Source organism: Sitophilus oryzae, unplaced genomic scaffold (genome assembly GCF_002938485.1).
Source record: "Sitophilus oryzae breed Bouriz unplaced genomic scaffold, Soryzae_2.0 scaffold_1442_pilon_pilon, whole genome shotgun sequence".
Classification (NCBI taxonomy): Eukaryota; Metazoa; Arthropoda; class Insecta; order Coleoptera; family Curculionidae; genus Sitophilus; species Sitophilus oryzae.
Genome location: NW_022146107.1, coordinates 5,987,694 through 6,004,656, shown reverse-complemented (window position 1 = coordinate 6,004,656; position 16,963 = coordinate 5,987,694). Strand labels below are relative to the sequence as shown.

The window sequence follows — 16,963 nt, the reverse complement described above, 5'->3', positions numbered from 1 at the left end:
ATAAACTGGCAATATCCGTTTATTTAAAATCTTATGCATTAAGTCACGTATAATTTTAAACAATTACTGGGAAAATAGACAAAATAATTTAGCAAATACAGATTAAAAACAAGTTAAAGTTCATATACATAACGTATTATTTATGATAGATGCCATAATTATTAGTTTGTCGCCATTCAAATCTAGAATGATTTTGGATGTCAATGTAACATAGTTCAGTAAAATTAACACTAGACAGTTATAATTCTGATTTTTAGTACAAGTTAAATTTAAATAGAAATCAGTTCATTTTAAATTATTGTAACATGTTAAACTGTGCTAGTTAGCAAATAACAGGGCCCGTATTCTGTAACTTTGACATAAAAACGTTACGCTTTCAAAGTGGTGAGCGCAAGTATTCGATCAGCGAAACGCAAGGCAGTCGATTTTGGTACGTTCTGGATACTCGTTGAGCACATATTGGCAACATCGCAAGCTAACACTCAAATGTTGATAACTGACTGATGTAACAATGAAAAATGTCAATGTTACGTGAATTTCATAACCTATTGTTGAGTTATCTCAAGCTATTTTTCTATGGATATGTCATTATTCTTATTATACGAGGAAAGTGTTGAAGTCGCTTCTCAGCATTTTCGATGTTTTGAACAATATTTATAGCTGCCAAGTCGTAAATTATCAATTACTTATTGAGGAATTTATAGAAGAAGTAGTAATTTTCACTAAAGAGCAAGATAACGCACAAAATCACAATTTTTTCGATTTTCACTCACAGTTCGACAAGCAAAACGATCCTTTAAGGCAATCGTTTTCAAAGCGCTCAGCGCAATCAGTAAAGACGCTAAGCGCGTCAGACGAGAATACCGAAATCGTTAATTAAGTGCGCGCTCAGCGAAAATTAACGTCATATACGCTGAGCGTCTAAAAGCGCTTAGCGTTTTCAAAGTTACAGAATACGGGCCCAGTTTGTTCAATGAGTCGGGGAATATTTCGACAGGCGACATCCAAGAAATGACAGAAAATTAAACTGACGGATACAACTGTCACTGGCATCCTTTCGTTAGACAAATTTCAGTTATGTATTAACCTAGGAAACTAACAATTATTATAATTTATAAAAAAAAATGATTAAAAAGGTACAGAATTTTATATTATCCCAAATTTTTTTTGTATTGTAATTTTTTTTTGTTTCTATTATACGGAATTGACAGTGTACAGGGTGTTCTATTTTCGTGTGGTTTATGGGATTTCTCGTTTATGAGTAGAGATACAAAGACGTCGTTTTCATATCACTGTTACTCTGTACTTTTTATGAAACTAAAGATGCTACACAGAGATTTCGAGCCTCCTGGGTTTCTGCAATATAGGGCGAATTATATAGCATCTCGGATCATCTCTTAACTTATCGAAAAGAGTCATGTTTGAAATTCGAATCGTTTGAATCGTATTTCGAAAATGACTAGTTACACCACTGGATTCTACGTGAAAAACTTTACGGAACTCGATTTTCATCTTTTCGATAAGTTATAGGATAACAGCGATAACCAAAAAGTTAAGAGGCAACAAAGCAATGATATTTTTGAATGTCCGGAGTGCGGTAGACAGATAACATCACGTATCGGGCTTTTCAGTCACAGAAAAGCTCATGAAAGTAAGCGCCTTGCGTGACCATCTTCTGATGCGTGTCAAATACTCGTCAGCGAGTAATGGCAGGATAACCGAGATACGAAGGGAGTCTAAAAATGTAAAATTTTCAAATTTGCCTTATATTTGAGGAACTAAGAGGGCTAGGACAAATTTGTGTCTAGCATCTAGAGTTTCATAAAAAGTAGCACAGTGACTTGAAAACCGCATCTTTGGTTAGTAATCTCTACTCATAAACGAGAAATCCTATAAAATACACGTAAATGGGTCACCGTACAGTTGTATAGTTGTATTATCGGTACTTATTAAAGGTACTATCCAACTGGAGTTCAAATATTGACAGGAGGTTCGGACAGAAAAGTAGCGTACTGGGAGGTGCTTGACGGGTGCTTGGTTAGAGAATTAGAAGGCTCTCCTACTGGAACAATCAACAGCTTGGACATTTCACCCAGTGGAGAATATTTCGTAACCGGTGGCAACGACCAAATAATTAAACTATGGAGGTATCAAGAAGGTAATAAGGAGAGATGGGTAGATCCGGCATTTTAAAAGAGTCGGTTCCAGATTTACATCAAGCTTCATGGACCTACATCCAGGTGTCAGTTCTGCCGGATCTATATCATTCTAACCTTTAATTATAATTTAACTAAATTTTGTTTTGCATAAAGCAATCCGCGTTTAGGGAAATCTGATGTTTGCCTTTTGTCTGATCTTAGCGGTTTATTTATTTGGTAGAGGTATCGTAAGGTTCAATTTTTTTTATGACTATGAGGGAATGCATTACGAACTTTTTATACTAATAAAATATAGTCGAGACACAATTACAGCCTTCCATCAAAACTGCCGCATATGGATTGCTTCATGCTTCAGTAAAATGATAGGCATTTAACAGATAGTATTTTTAAGAAATAAAATGGCCATTTACAAAAACAAAAGTAAAACTAAATTTGAACGTAGTCCATGTCTGCTGATTTCTTTGACGAACCCTGCATAATCATAACATTTAAATTTCTCAATCAAGTAACAACTATGATTATTGTTAGTTCCCAGTAGTTAGTACGTAGAAAAAAAATCGTGGGTGTTTGGGAAGGCTCGACACCCACGAATTTTTTTCTGCGTAAAGTAACAACATTAGACAAAAATTTCAAATAAGACAAAATAATTTCGAATACGGTTACGGTTCCGCAAAAGTAAAATTAAAAAATCAACAGTAAATACAATTCAGCAGTTATTATTCATTGTGCATTGTTATGTTTTCGTTATCTGCCGACGACGTGGCCAGTTGGCTGTCAGCAATGCAATTTCGCGGATAGGGGTCAATATTCAGTAGGATCTACATCCATCAGTACCAGCACCGGTACACTACTTCGTATCATTCTACTCATCTCTAGTAATAAGTAGATATTTTTTTTTTCTACTTTTACATAAATTCTATGGTTTATATCTTCAGGATTGACAACTCATATTGGTATCGGTCATGCTGCCGTTATAACCTCAGCATATTTCAGCGCTGATGGTCAATATATAGTTAGCGCATGTGCGTCAGGAAGCATTTTCGTGTGGGAATGTCCTAAGAAAGAAAGGCAGAGTGTAGGAACGGAAAAGACCGTCGTTGAAGAACTAAAGAAAGACTCGGAAGAACATATCAAAGGTAAAAATTAGTTGACATTTATAATTATACCGGGTGCATTTCAAAAGTGGCTCACCCCTATAACTTTTTTATTTTTTTAGTTAAAAACACGAGATTTGGTATGTTAGTATATGACATAAATTAGGATTTATTGACGTATTCAATTGATTTCGGTCACTTCCTGTTTCACCGAAAATGACTACAACTTTTTTGATTTTTAAATGACACTCTCGGTGTTTTGTTACTTTATTCGATAGAGAATGACACTCTGAATAGAATGACATATCATATGTCAACTTTTGACATTTTTGCATATGGTTTATTTGAAATTATAACTTGCGGTTCATAACGAAAAATTGACTCGACATACCAAGTGTGTGGTATCAAATTATTCGTAAAAAATGCTTTTTCCAAACATGCTAATGCGCCACCCTCGTTCCATTTGAAAAAATTGAGATATGATTAAAAATACAATTTTAACCGGCCAGGATAAGACACTAAAAACATTAGATGGTCAAATCTATTTTTCCAAGGCTCCAAAAATTACTGTTTTAACATAGTCATGGCACTCTAGATTGAAATTTAAAATACGATTATTTATTAAGCGAGAATGTCAAAAATTGACATACGATGTCATTTTATTGAATAATGTAAAAAAATACCGAGGGTGCTATTTAAAAATCAAAAGTTGTAGTCATTTCCGGTGAAACAGGATGTGACCAAAAACAATTGAATACGTCAATCAATCCTAATTTATGTCATATACTAACATACCAAATCTCGTTTTTTTATCTGAAAAAATAAAAAAGTTTTTGCCACTTTTGAGACGCACCCGGTATATCTATAGGAATTTTCGAATAAAGAGATTAAAGCACGAGTATAATATTGTCCATGTATATTGTGGTCGGAATCGACATTATAGGTCCCCATCCTTGACAGTTCTGGTTGACGTTTTAATTGAAACATTTAAATTTGATTTGAAATGTTGTGGGTTTGTTTGCGTTCACTGGCCTTATTATTTATTCTACAATATGATCGAAAAAAAAACGGCGTCAGAGATGCCTCTGAAATGAAGGTCGCTGTCATTTTATATGTAAAATTATATGGGGAATGTCATCGATGTTCATTTCCAAGCCAACTAGATGCCGTTTTTTTTTCGACCATACGATGCAATCGGTTTGGTTTAGAGGTAGTTCAATATAATAAAAAAAAGGTAGTTCAATATAATAAAACATAGAAATTGAAACGTCATAAGTGATTTTTGACGTCACCAAATATCTTTCAAAAATGTTATCCTTTTATTTTGTAAAATTCGTAAAATAAACTGATATAGGTATTTTATTATAGCATGGTTACTTTAAAAAAATATTTGATAAATTTAAGTACCGTCTATATAATTAAATCTATTGATGACTGAAAAATTAATAAATGGATATTACACCAACCATGAGATATTTATAAATATTATCCCGAATTATTACTTTTATCTAAACGAAAATAATTGAAGCAATATATAACCAAATTAATAAATAGAAGAATTCTTATAATCAGTAGCAGACCCAAAAAATGACAGAAAATATATTTGCCTGTAAATTAAATTGAGAGACACAACTATCACTGTCAGGGATCCTCCCTTTGTATAGACTGTAATCTAATATTTTAATTAATATTTTAGATTTGCCCACTTCTAGATCCAGTCAGAAAAGCGTCAGGGAGTCACCAAAGGAACCTGGTGAACCGAAACGAGAATTTTGTAAATGTCCATCCACAGTTTCATCGAGTCGATCATCTAAAGGCGATCCATGTGCCAATGTATGCGAAAACGTTTTAGAAGCCGAAGAGAACAAAAGTAATAGGAGTGCTGGATCGGCTAATGTCAAACCGGAAAATAAAAATATTTCAGGATCTATCCAAGGATCACGTAGATCTTCCAAACAAGGATCGACTAGCTCGACGCCGAAGAAACCTCCATCACAAACGAGCAAAACCAGCGATAAAGCCAAAGGAGTATCCTGTGATACTAAATGATCAATATTAAATTAAAAACTGCCATTCACTCGTAAAGATTCATATATCTACCTATTACTTGTAATTTTATTATACCTACATATAATTCCTTATTATTATTTCTTTTTATAGTTTATTTTTTACTGCATATAAAACAGCGTTAATACCCTTAACTTAAAACCATACATTTCAGGAAATTTTTGATTTTTGTTTTAAAAATATAGATGTAGTCTGTCAAGCGAGAAAGTATATAACTTCGAAGACACCAGATGATATCCAAACAAATGATATAAAAAGAATTATACACTTTTGAAATAAAATTACAAAAAACTATCGCTCACTGTCCATATATTTTTTGCTTGGACAGATCCAACGACATCTAAAAAATGTCATTGGGTGCCGATTTTCGTGTGCACGAAGAGTACAATCAACGTAGTCAGTACAATAAGATGTACTGAACAAAGAGAAAAGAGCAAGTATTTTTCGACTTACAAGATCGCCATAGCGATTCACTCCTAGACATATAAATACCGACTGAGATTATTATGCTTAGATAGAACCCTCTGTTATATTATTATGCTTAGATTAGAACAAAGCAAATTAATTCAATTTTATAAGTGATCCAATAAAAGTTTTATATCGTCATTGTTTACTGTTACGTTGTTATCTCTATTTATTTGCATAACTACAAATTAAACTCCAGTAGGTATATATTAATGTCAAACTGACATTTATTAGTATAGAGGCTCTTATTACGATAACTTGTCGATCTCCATTAATCAAATTAATAAGGAATTAAATATTTGTTAAAATATGTTCATGATCGATCATATTTTGTTTTCTATTTATTTATTATTGATAAAGATAATATATGTATAATAGTCTAGGAGCTGGCTACATAAAAAACCTTATCATCGTTACATGGCTAATTTTTTGTGTGAAGTATCCTTTTGTGTAGCCATTATGAAATAGTCATGTCTGCCAGCGCGATCCCTGGGCTTATAGCGGGGGCGGCCAATCGAAAGGGTGTAATTTTGACACTAAAAATATTATAAGATACATGAGTTATAATTGCGAAAATAGCTTTTATTTATTGTTAAGAAACGTGGAAAATTGTTGGCAGACATTTTTCTAGTCGCGAAAATGCCGACAGACAACGCCAAAGAGGCATGAAATTTTAAAAATTATTAAAAAATGAAATTTGAAGAATGAAAAAAATTATGGCATATTTGCATACCGATTGGTGAAATGTCATATTTATTTATTTTAAAAGCCGTATGCAAAAGGGCAGACAAAAAGATCGTGGCTCAATCAGCTGCAGACAGTTATCAAAAGCGCGATATTACTCTAGCGCTTTTTTCAGGGAACGCTGGCCGCCTCATCCATTTAAGCATAGATAAATCATATAATATACAATTATATTATAAATATATTTTTTTATTATTTTAATAACGATTTTTTTGTCTGCCCTTTTGCTCATACGACTTTTTAAATTAATTAACAATAAACGTGACATTCCACCAACCGACATGCATGTATGCGATGATTTTCTTTTGTCAAAATTCTATGCCTCTTTCGCGTTGTCTATCGGCATTTCAGCCACGAGAAAAATGTCTGTCAACAATTTTACACGTTTCCTAATAATAAATAAAAGCTATTTGGCAATTATAAGTCGTGTACCTTATAATATTTTTAGTGTCAAAATTTCACCCTTTCGATTGGCCGCCCCCGCTTTAAGCCCCGGGATCTCGCTGGCAGACATGACTATTTCACAATGGCTACACAAAAGGATACTACACACAAAAAATTAGCCATGTAACGATGATAAGGTTTTTTATGTATCCAGCTCTCGGTCTATAATGATAAATCATGAATAACTGGAAAATTTTAAACAGTCTAAATAAAAAATATTAATAAGAAAATCAGCCAATCATTTGCCAGGCAGTCGACATCTCTAGTTTTTGGGCACCCTCGCATCACCTACCACCTACCACACCTGTTCCCTTAGTCTCGATAGTTTTTATAAACGGAGTTTCCATGGAATTTAGAATCCAATAACAATGAGATAAGCGAATATCTAGTTATAAATAATATTGAGGTTGCATGTGAACTAGGAATGAACAGAACCGGTATTTTAAAGGAGTCGGGTCCGATGCAGAGATATAGACTTAGTCCATATCTCTGGTCCGGAGTTACATGAAGCTTCATGGACCTACATCCAGGTTCCAGTCATTCCAGTTCTGCCGGATCTATATCACTATATTATAATAACCATTAATTTTAATTGAACTAAAAGTTTGGTAGTCCGTATTGCCAAGTCCTTATCACCTGATCTATTCTATTTATTTGGCAGAGGTACCTTAAGGTTCAAATTTATTACTGTGAGGCAAAGCATTACAAACTTTACATATTAATAAAAGATAGTCGAAACACAATTTACAGCCTTCCATCAAAACTGCTGCATAGGTATTGCTTCATGCTAGAAGTAAAATGATCGGCAACATATAATGATGTTACAACAGATAATATTTTTAAGAAATAAAATGGCATCTTTTTTTATAAAAAAAAACTAAATTTTAATGTAGTCCTCGTCTACGTATTTCTCTGCCGATAACTCTGTACAATCATAACATATTCCATAATTTCTTGAATTTACCAATAAAGTAACACTAGACATAAATTTCAAATAATACGAAATATATTCGAATGCGGTTACGGTTCTGCGAACATAAACTTAAAAAAGAAGAAAATAGAACTTGACAGCAGTTACAATTCCCTCTATATTCCATTACTCTCCAATACTGATCTATTTCGCTGCCATTGCTGTCTAATGCATAGGCATAGGCTATCAACTGGCGAATATAACGGGATGGCTAATAAAACTTTGAAAACCTGTTCCCTAATTCATAGTTTTGACTGTTTTTCATCTCATATGTCAAATTTTAGCCTTCTAGGAATTTTCTGTAATCTGCTTCAAGGTTTGTACTCTTATAATCTTCAATGTTTTGTTACTAATTATTAATTATAAAAATAATATTAGATCGTGTCTGATACGTTTTAGACATTTTTGACGTATTTATTTGTACATCATTTAAAAATTATCTCACATTAAATAGAAGATTATATATAACATCATGTATATCCTAAAAAAATATTGTTTCCCAAAAAAATATTAATAATAAAATGCTCAAACTGTTGCAGCCGTAGCGTGGAATTTCTGCTAAATACATTTTTCATTAGAATAATTATTATGGCCTAACTTAATATATTTAACTAGTAATATCACAAAAAGATGAAACAATATTTAAAAAATTTAACAATATTTTTTTTATGTGTATAAAATATTTTACACTTTTTAATTCAGCATAAACACTTTACTATTATCTTTATTAAATAAGTTCAATCAAAGCGCTCAAGCTTTTATCGAACCATGTTCCAATAATGTCATATAAAAATTAAATAATAATTAAAATTAGAATTGAACTAAGACTATTTGATAAGAACTATATAGCATTACGATTACTATGATAACAGTGTTTCTATATATTTAAAATTAGGATAAAACCTAATACGGATTGTCTCAAAATGTAGGGAAATATCGTAAGAACTATCTTTTGGCATTTCCGAGATTGTCTATTTTAATAAAAACTTTTCTCACTTTCTTTTTTATATATGTAGCTGCATTTTTATTAATTTTATTTATTTCTTTAAGTTAAATTTCTCATTGGATGCTAATGCCAATGAGAGGTTCTATCCCAAGGTTCTTATCCCGATCCCGATCCCGAAAATTGGAAAGCCAAGTTATAGCAGAGCTGGTTACAGTGTTAAATAGTTTTTAGTGTTGTTCTTTATAGTGTAAATAACTTCCTTAATTTTTTATATATTTTTTTATTCTTTTTTTTAACTTCATTAATCAAATAAGGCTTTGAAATATCCACATGGAATCCAGGAAGAACATAACAATATGTTTGAAATCGGAAGAAAAAGATATTTAAAAAAAAAACTAAAAAATATAAAGCGTATTTCGTTAAAAAAATTAAATTTTTCGTAACTTTCTGATCGTCTTTTGTTTATTTCTACAACTCCTACATTTAAATTATTATTTAAGTTTTTTACTACCAGGTTATCCTGCAGGTAAAGCACATTCATTTCTGAAAACCCTGTATTGTATATACGTGAGATATAATTTTGACAACTTCTTCTGGTGATTTAATGACAAGTTTATCACCAAAAGGGGTTGTAGATCTTGATATTTTCGTAATATTATAGGTTTTGGCCCTGAATTTAGTTTATAATGTGATGTTGAAAAATTAAGTTATCGTTTTAGGGTTACAGCGCTTTCAGATGGAGCGGACCGAACGCGCGGATGTTTTTTCAAGATAGCTCATCCGGACGGAGCATACGCGACCCATGTGAAATTGTTCGTTTAAACTCATGGAACTGGCGGACGGTACGCGCGGACGCTCCGCTGCATCTGAAAACGCTGTCACGAATTACCGGTAATAGCTGGTTGGGCACAAGTAAGTCACCTGTTGTTTTATTGCATGAGCAATACAACGGATCTATTAAAATTGCCCGAAAACAATTCACTGAAGTAGAATTACCCTAAAACAATTGATCGAAAAGAAAATAAAAATTTCCCAAGATGTCGATTTTTGGTAAAATATTGCTCTAATACAGGGCATTTAATAAACACACTTCTCACATATATGAAGTCACACAAGTCAACACAAGTCTTATTCATATATGAAGCGTCTATACAAGAAATACCTATATGGGAATTGCGCGATAACGGCAGTAGTAAAAAATGATTTAAAAATATATCTTAAGATTCTTATGTAATTTCTCTAGAATAAAAATAAGATAAAAAATGCTTATTGCGAATATTTCTTGGATGTAGTAATGACTTATAATGTAATGATATAAAAAAAGATTAAGATTTAAGGATTTTGTCTGGGGTAAGTAAATCCTTTTTGCCTACATTATATACGCGCCACTGCTACTAGACTACTACTAAGCAAATAATTTAGTTATGTTTGTCTAATCAACCAGAATATAAATTAACTAAAATAAATACTGCCAAATTGTTAAATCACATACTGACACAAATATGGACATGCCGTATAGCACACAACACAAAATTCATCACCGCATCATTATTTATCTTTCGTCAAGTACGAGACCGACCGAATTGAAAACCTGCTAAGCCAGGCATTTTTCAGTTAGTTCGGTTTGTGCCATAGGCTTAACAAGGCTAGTACTGCTGCCCCCGTTGTGTTACAGGTACGACTAAATTGACCCGTCGAAATGCCCAACTGTCCCAGGTGCGAGAAACCAGTTTATTTTGGTGAGTATCTTGTTTTCTTCGATTCCAATATGAGACTATGTCTATATCTTTCCGAAAAGATAATACTATCTTTTTTATTAAACATAGATAACAAGATAAATATTGATTCAAACGAAGTACCTGCTTATTGGGATATTAGTATGATAGATAACAGATAACAACTGGGTCTTTAACTACTTTCGTATTTGTTTTTATACTTGTAGATATAATTTTAATAACAATGAATTTATTATTACATTTTATTTGTTATACCATTAGATGAAAAAAAATCGCGTTGGAGTGGCCTTTGAAATGGCAATCGATGATATCGTCTTATATGTCATTTGTTAAAACTGGCATAAAAACTTCTCAAAAATTCATATTGGAATGGAGTAACAGTAAAAATTAAATCAGATATATATTACTATTTTATGGAAATAGATTGATTTCTGGAGAGTTTCTACTTTTTTCCAAATGAAATATATTAAATTTTGTTAAAAAATATGTCAGCTTTAAATAAATGACGTATAGAGGTCGGCCTGACAATTATTATCATCAATTGTTATTGCGAATGCTACTATGACGCTGTTTTATTTGATCATGCAGTTGATGTTAATTAATAAATTTGCGTTCTCTATGCATCGGATCAAAGAATCTGGATCAAAGAATTTCATAATCAAGCTACCTTTGACTTCGGTACCTAATTAGAAAAGTTCTGTGATTTTTTCATTGGAATTGCTTTTTTGATATGCAATGCAAAGCGCGATTGATTACAAAACTTTTTGATCATACGGCCGTTTACTGTAGTAGATAAAATATGATATACAGGGTGTTCAAATATTCCGAGGACATACCAATTTTTTGGAGCCATAAAAAGTTTATTGAACATAATTTACCTGTATACAAAAGTGCTTCGTTTGTCTCTTAGAGGTCATCAATCAAAAAAAAAAATTGTGTGCACTATGTGCGCATATTTGAAGTTAAACATCTTATTCTCGTCTGTCTGTCACTCCATGTACCTCTACCCACGTGCCTAGTTTGGTTCCAATCGACCTATAATTAAGAACAATCCTGATGATGTCGGCCATTTAGAGGCTTCGGTTCGAAACGTGGACGGCGTCATCCTGTAGCCCGTCCCCAATTATGCCGAAAGCGACCTACATTTTTCTTTAATATCAAATCGTTAGTCCCACACTGATGAAGATATAAACGAAACGTCGTATCCGACCAATTTTGGTCGCGCTCGGACAACATCAACTTTTGACGGTTCTTACGTCAAAACTAGCTGTCACAGTGACAGTGTCTCACACGGTCAAGTTTGGTCTTGGTCCAATCTATCAACATACCAAATTTCCTTTAAATCGGGCGATTTTTTTTATTTAATTCATTGATGATGGGGTTTCGTAGTGCACGAAACGTCGTCAAAATATTATGAAAAAATGAAGCCTAATCTACATTCAGAGTTTCAGCCCCTCAGTTCACTCTCCAAAGACACATTAAATCGGACGATTTTTTCGCCATTGATGATGGGGTTTCATCAATTGCTCTTCGAAAAAAAAATCAATCGTCTTTTTTGTAAAACATTTATACTAGAGTTAAAATAGGTAGTAGTCCTATATCAAGGGAATATTGAGACCCCCCAATATTCCCCTGTATCACAGAATATCTAGCTACGCAACCTGTATTATCAGAATATAATTATTCTAGGAGCTACAATAATTCATTTTTAAAATAACTACAATAATTCATTTTTAAAGTAAAATGGTATCTCTAAATCTCTATCAAAACTAGTTTTTATCTCCAATTACCCTTAAAAAAAATTAAAAAAATATTTCGTTAACATTCCATTAAATTTACTCAAAGGCAAAGCGTTTTAACGATTTACAGTTTAATTAATATATTAACATGCTCGGGCAATTTGTACATATATGCAATCTTGCAATACGTAGAAAAAGTGCATATTTACATTCCTATTCATTTTACGATAACGCTGTTAAAAAGCCCGCACTTCCTTAATGCAATGAATACATAACCGATGTTTCAAACCTTTAGCTACGTGTTTGAACTATAAATTTGAGTACAAGTATTTTTCTAACGGTAGTTAACTTAAATAACATTTAAATTTAATATATTAATGAAAGTACCGTTTTGTCGTATTGTCAAAAAGGCGTGCAATAAAGCTATTCTATAATACCGTATGATCGAAAAAAAAGGCTTTTGGTTCAATTGGCTTGGAAATAAATAACATCGATGATATAATTTTACACAGCGATCTTCATCTCATAGCCATCGCTGACGCCATTTTTTTTTCGACCATACGGTATAATAAAATAAAGATTTAAAATACCTATATCTATTTTAACTAGTGATGAGCGAGACGGATGATCTTGGTCTTACACAAAAAACAAAGCCAAGACCAGGACTAGCGTTGATCTTGCATTTGTCCATCACTCATTTAAACTAATTTTTGTCTTAAAAGATTTGTGTCGAGCACATTTTAAAATTTATCTCATTTTTTAACTATAAACTGACAGGTAAAGTAGAAACTCTAATCATAAAGCTTTTAGAACATATGGTATGAATCTATTATGTATGATGTGAAACAATGTCCGCAAAAATAATAAATGAAAATAAAGAGCATGATTCACCACTCGCGTCCATGACATAATATTTGATTATTTTATATTCAAGGAGTATATAGATGTAATAGCTATTTTAGGAATTCAACAACTGTAAGGTCAAACTTAGACCAAGTTTGACTCATCCATTGATAAATGTTGTGTTTTTTTCTCAAACAGGAAATTGAACAAGTGAAAATCGACCAAGCCCATTCCATTATTTTAACCCTAAAAAAGCGTTTTAAGAGTTTATACCGTATGATCGAATAAAAACGGCGTCCAGTTGGCTTGGAAATGACGATCGATGGCATTTCCTATATAAATTTACATATAAAATGACAGCGATCTTCATTTCATAGCCATCGCTGACGCCGTTTTTATTCGATCATACGGTATTTTTATATTGTAGTCTTAAATTTATGTCACCGCTATAAAATATGTCACTAATCTACAATTGCATCACACTCATGAGACTGAGAGATTAAATCCATCAATCAAATAAATATTTTTTTTGACACTGATGGTCATTGATAGTTATAATCTTTATAAGTTACTTAAAGAAATAAAACCTTAGTACCTTTACTAAGATTTATTTAAAACCGTTTTCCTTAAAACTTGCAAATATGGGCTTTGATTTCGATAGTAATAAAATGTCATATAACTTCCCATAAAAATTATCATCTGTTACCTTTATAAGAAGTCTGTTACCATACAAAAGCCACAAACAAGAATATTAGGTATACCCTAAGAGTATACCAATGGTCTATTAAAATTAAAATTGTTAGGTACATATCTATATTTTTCTGATGAAAATTTTAATACATCAATAGTCATATATTTTCCCTGCAATTAATGAGTAGTTATGACACAACTTCTGCATTGTTTAACCAGATAAATTCATGTGCAAATGTGGTTATACGTATTAGCATATTGAAAAACATTTAATATTTTACCTTCTCATCAAAAACTAAGCTTGTTTTGCCTCAGACTTTCTACCGATATAACTGCACAAACCAGGTTTGCACAGGCGGCCTGAGCGATAAAACTGGGCGTCTGTGGGGGCATTAAGACAGTTTAGGCTTATTCTCTTATCCGCCTCATCTTGATTAACTTCCTTGTGCCCCTTTTAAATATGAGCGCCAAATAAAAAAAATGGCGCCGGGAGGCACGTATAGCCGCCCATACTAAAATATGTTAATAAAAAGTTGGTAGGCAGTTCTTTTAGTTTCAAAGTAAAGGAATTTTTCCAATTTTGGTCCGCGGTTATTTCCCCTATCCGCCACCTGGGGTCGCGTCCGATGGGAGTTTGGAGTTCTCTACACGGATTTTCTCAAAAACGGACTACGGAAACACGGAATATCTCAAAAACTGCGACTTTGACTGATTTTGATGTTATTACAGATTTTGTTGCAAATATTATTCCTAATCTTAAATTGAAAACCGCGTTTCGCTAGCTACTGTAATTTTGGAGTTACGATTTTTTAAAATTTTTAACCCCCTCCCATACCCCCTTACCAACCCCCCACCCCCACTAAAAACTAATAGCCAGATTCTCGGGTTCCACAGTATTTTTGTGCCAAATTTGGTTAAAATCGGTTTAGCGGTTTTGGAGTTATCGTGTTACAGGCGGACAGACAGACAGACACCATGAAAATATTTTGTATGTAGGTCATTTATGACTCAAATAACTCATTTTGAGTGAAATTAAAAAATCTTTTTTTTTTGCCGATCTTAATAGCCTACCATACCTGTTGGTACGGTTGGCTAATAAAAAATTGAAATTAATTTTTTACTATGCCCTCAAAAAATATCTTAAAAAAGTAAAATCGGTTAGAACTCTTTGTATTTATAAAACATCCGTTAAATAAAATCACGGGTGATTTGTAAATATTTTCAAGCGTGACCTGTAGCAAAGCAGTACCTTGAAACTAATTTAAACACTTATGTTTTTCTAGCTGAACGCAAAAGTTCCCTTGGAAAGGACTGGCATCCAGCATGCTTAAAATGTGAGAAGTGCAACAAAACCCTTACACCCGGGTCCCACGCAGAAAGGGAAGGAAAACCTTACTGCCACAACCCTTGCTACTCAGCTCTCTTTGGACCTGGTGGTTTTGGAAGGGGTGGTGCTGAAAGCTACGTTTACAAGAAGTAGAAACTGCCGAAATAGAGAAAACTTATAAAAGTGACAGAATGTTAAATAATTATAAAATGCTTCTCCATGGAAAACCTATTAAGTAAAAGTATTTTTAATAATTTTGAGTATTTCTCCGTGGATTATATATAATTATTTAGTTCTTGCCACTTCTATATATTAATTGATAAAAAAATCCTTAAATTCGCTTTAAATATTAAGTATTTCTAAGTTAACTTTTATTTATTGGTTCTAAATGTAACCAACCGACATTCCGTGGTATTACTGACTTTTGTTGTATTATTTATACATAATGAAGATTAAGTTTTATATTTTTCATTAATAAAAATAATAAACATTTTGGTCTTATTTTTAAATTTTTCCTTATAGACATAAATCTATTCAGTTTGCTTGGAAATAAGCGAAACCTGTTCTGTATGTTATAGTTTGGAGATTTAGATAAGTTTTAAAAAGTAGTTTATGTAATCAAGCATAAATAATAGTAGATAAATATGTCAGAGATTATATAGATATATTTCATGATTAAAAATAAAATAATGGGTTTATAATAGATCACAAAACAGGCACAACTGAAAAAAACATGTTCCTTTGTTATGTATATTTCGTAATCCCTTAGTTCTACATGCGGGGCTCTGTAGAAGTGCACCGATTAATCCTTGCGGTGAAGCTGGAGGGAAACCCTCTAACAACACTGAGAACATTAACAGTGCAGAGGAGAGGCAGCTGACACTTGCGCGAGACCAGCTTCCACAAGTGGCCACCTGCAGTCTAGCCACGCTTCAACCAGGCGGGCTAGACTGAGGGTTCAGCGGAGAAGGAGTACGGAGATACTTCCGACTGCTCCAAGGATTTGCCCTAAAGGAAGCAAAGTGAAAACACTCCCCGAAAAAAGGGAGTGTAAAGTACGTAAAAAGGGTATACAACCAAGAAACAGCCTGGCGCATTTCCACCACACAGCAAGAGAGAACTTCTCATCTCTGCTCTAGCAAGGAGAGAAAAAGCCAGGATGGAAAGCCATCCATCACCGGGAGGCAAGCAGGGATGTAAAACCAGCTTTGCCAGCACTCCAATGTAAGGACATCGAGTTGGCGAGTTATCAACTCGAGGGAAGAGGGCACGGTCAGGTCCTCACAATAGGAACTGACCTCAAATCCAAGGAGGCAATAGAGAAAGAGAGATATATCCTCTATTATAGATTCGGGACAACACCGGTATCAGGTCTAAGGAGAGCCCAAGTTAAAGAGGTGGAGTTAAAAAATGGAGACATATCCTCCAGCCTCCACCTCACGGGTACCTCAGCCGGAGATGGTGAAGGGACAAACCCCAACCATGGAAGGGTGTATACCCTCGCAGGATGTAGGAGGTATGGTCGGTAGATGTCCATTCCTCGGAGGAAGAACATCTGTTGTCAGAGGGGGGTGGGAAATACCCTGTCCTCCCTACTACCGGAAAATCTCCATATATAAAGTGTTATAACTCAAAAAATGGGGACACAATAGACCTTAAAATGTCGCAGTGATTAACCCCCTTCACACTCCTTCTACATTCTTTTTCTGTGTATTCCGTAAGTCATATGACATTTTCCA

At 33.4% G+C, this 16,963-nt stretch overlaps 2 protein-coding genes across 2 annotated transcripts in view; both read left to right on the top strand.

Annotated features, from left to right (window-relative positions):
* The window catches only part of LOC115877132 (cilia- and flagella-associated protein 52), a 32,035-nt gene extending 26,109 nt beyond the window's left edge, over positions 1-5,926 (top strand). The window contains exons 11-13 of the mRNA XM_030893259.1: positions 1,956-2,158; positions 3,095-3,295; positions 4,950-5,926. Of these exons, the coding sequence (XP_030749119.1) occupies positions 1,956-2,158; positions 3,095-3,295; positions 4,950-5,302 (757 nt within the window). The 3' untranslated portion in view covers positions 5,303-5,926. The remainder of the gene's footprint in view (positions 1-1,955; positions 2,159-3,094; positions 3,296-4,949) is intronic.
* A 4,518-nt stretch (positions 5,927-10,444) lies between these two features.
* On the top strand, positions 10,445-15,718 carry LOC115877131 (cysteine-rich protein 1-like). Its single transcript, XM_030893258.1, has 2 exons — positions 10,445-10,628; positions 15,181-15,718. The coding sequence occupies exons 1-2, from the start codon at positions 10,589-10,591 to the stop codon at positions 15,375-15,377; spliced, it is 237 nt and encodes a 78-aa protein (XP_030749118.1). The 5' UTR covers positions 10,445-10,588; the 3' UTR covers positions 15,378-15,718.
* Positions 15,719-16,963: the final 1,245 nt, after the last annotated feature.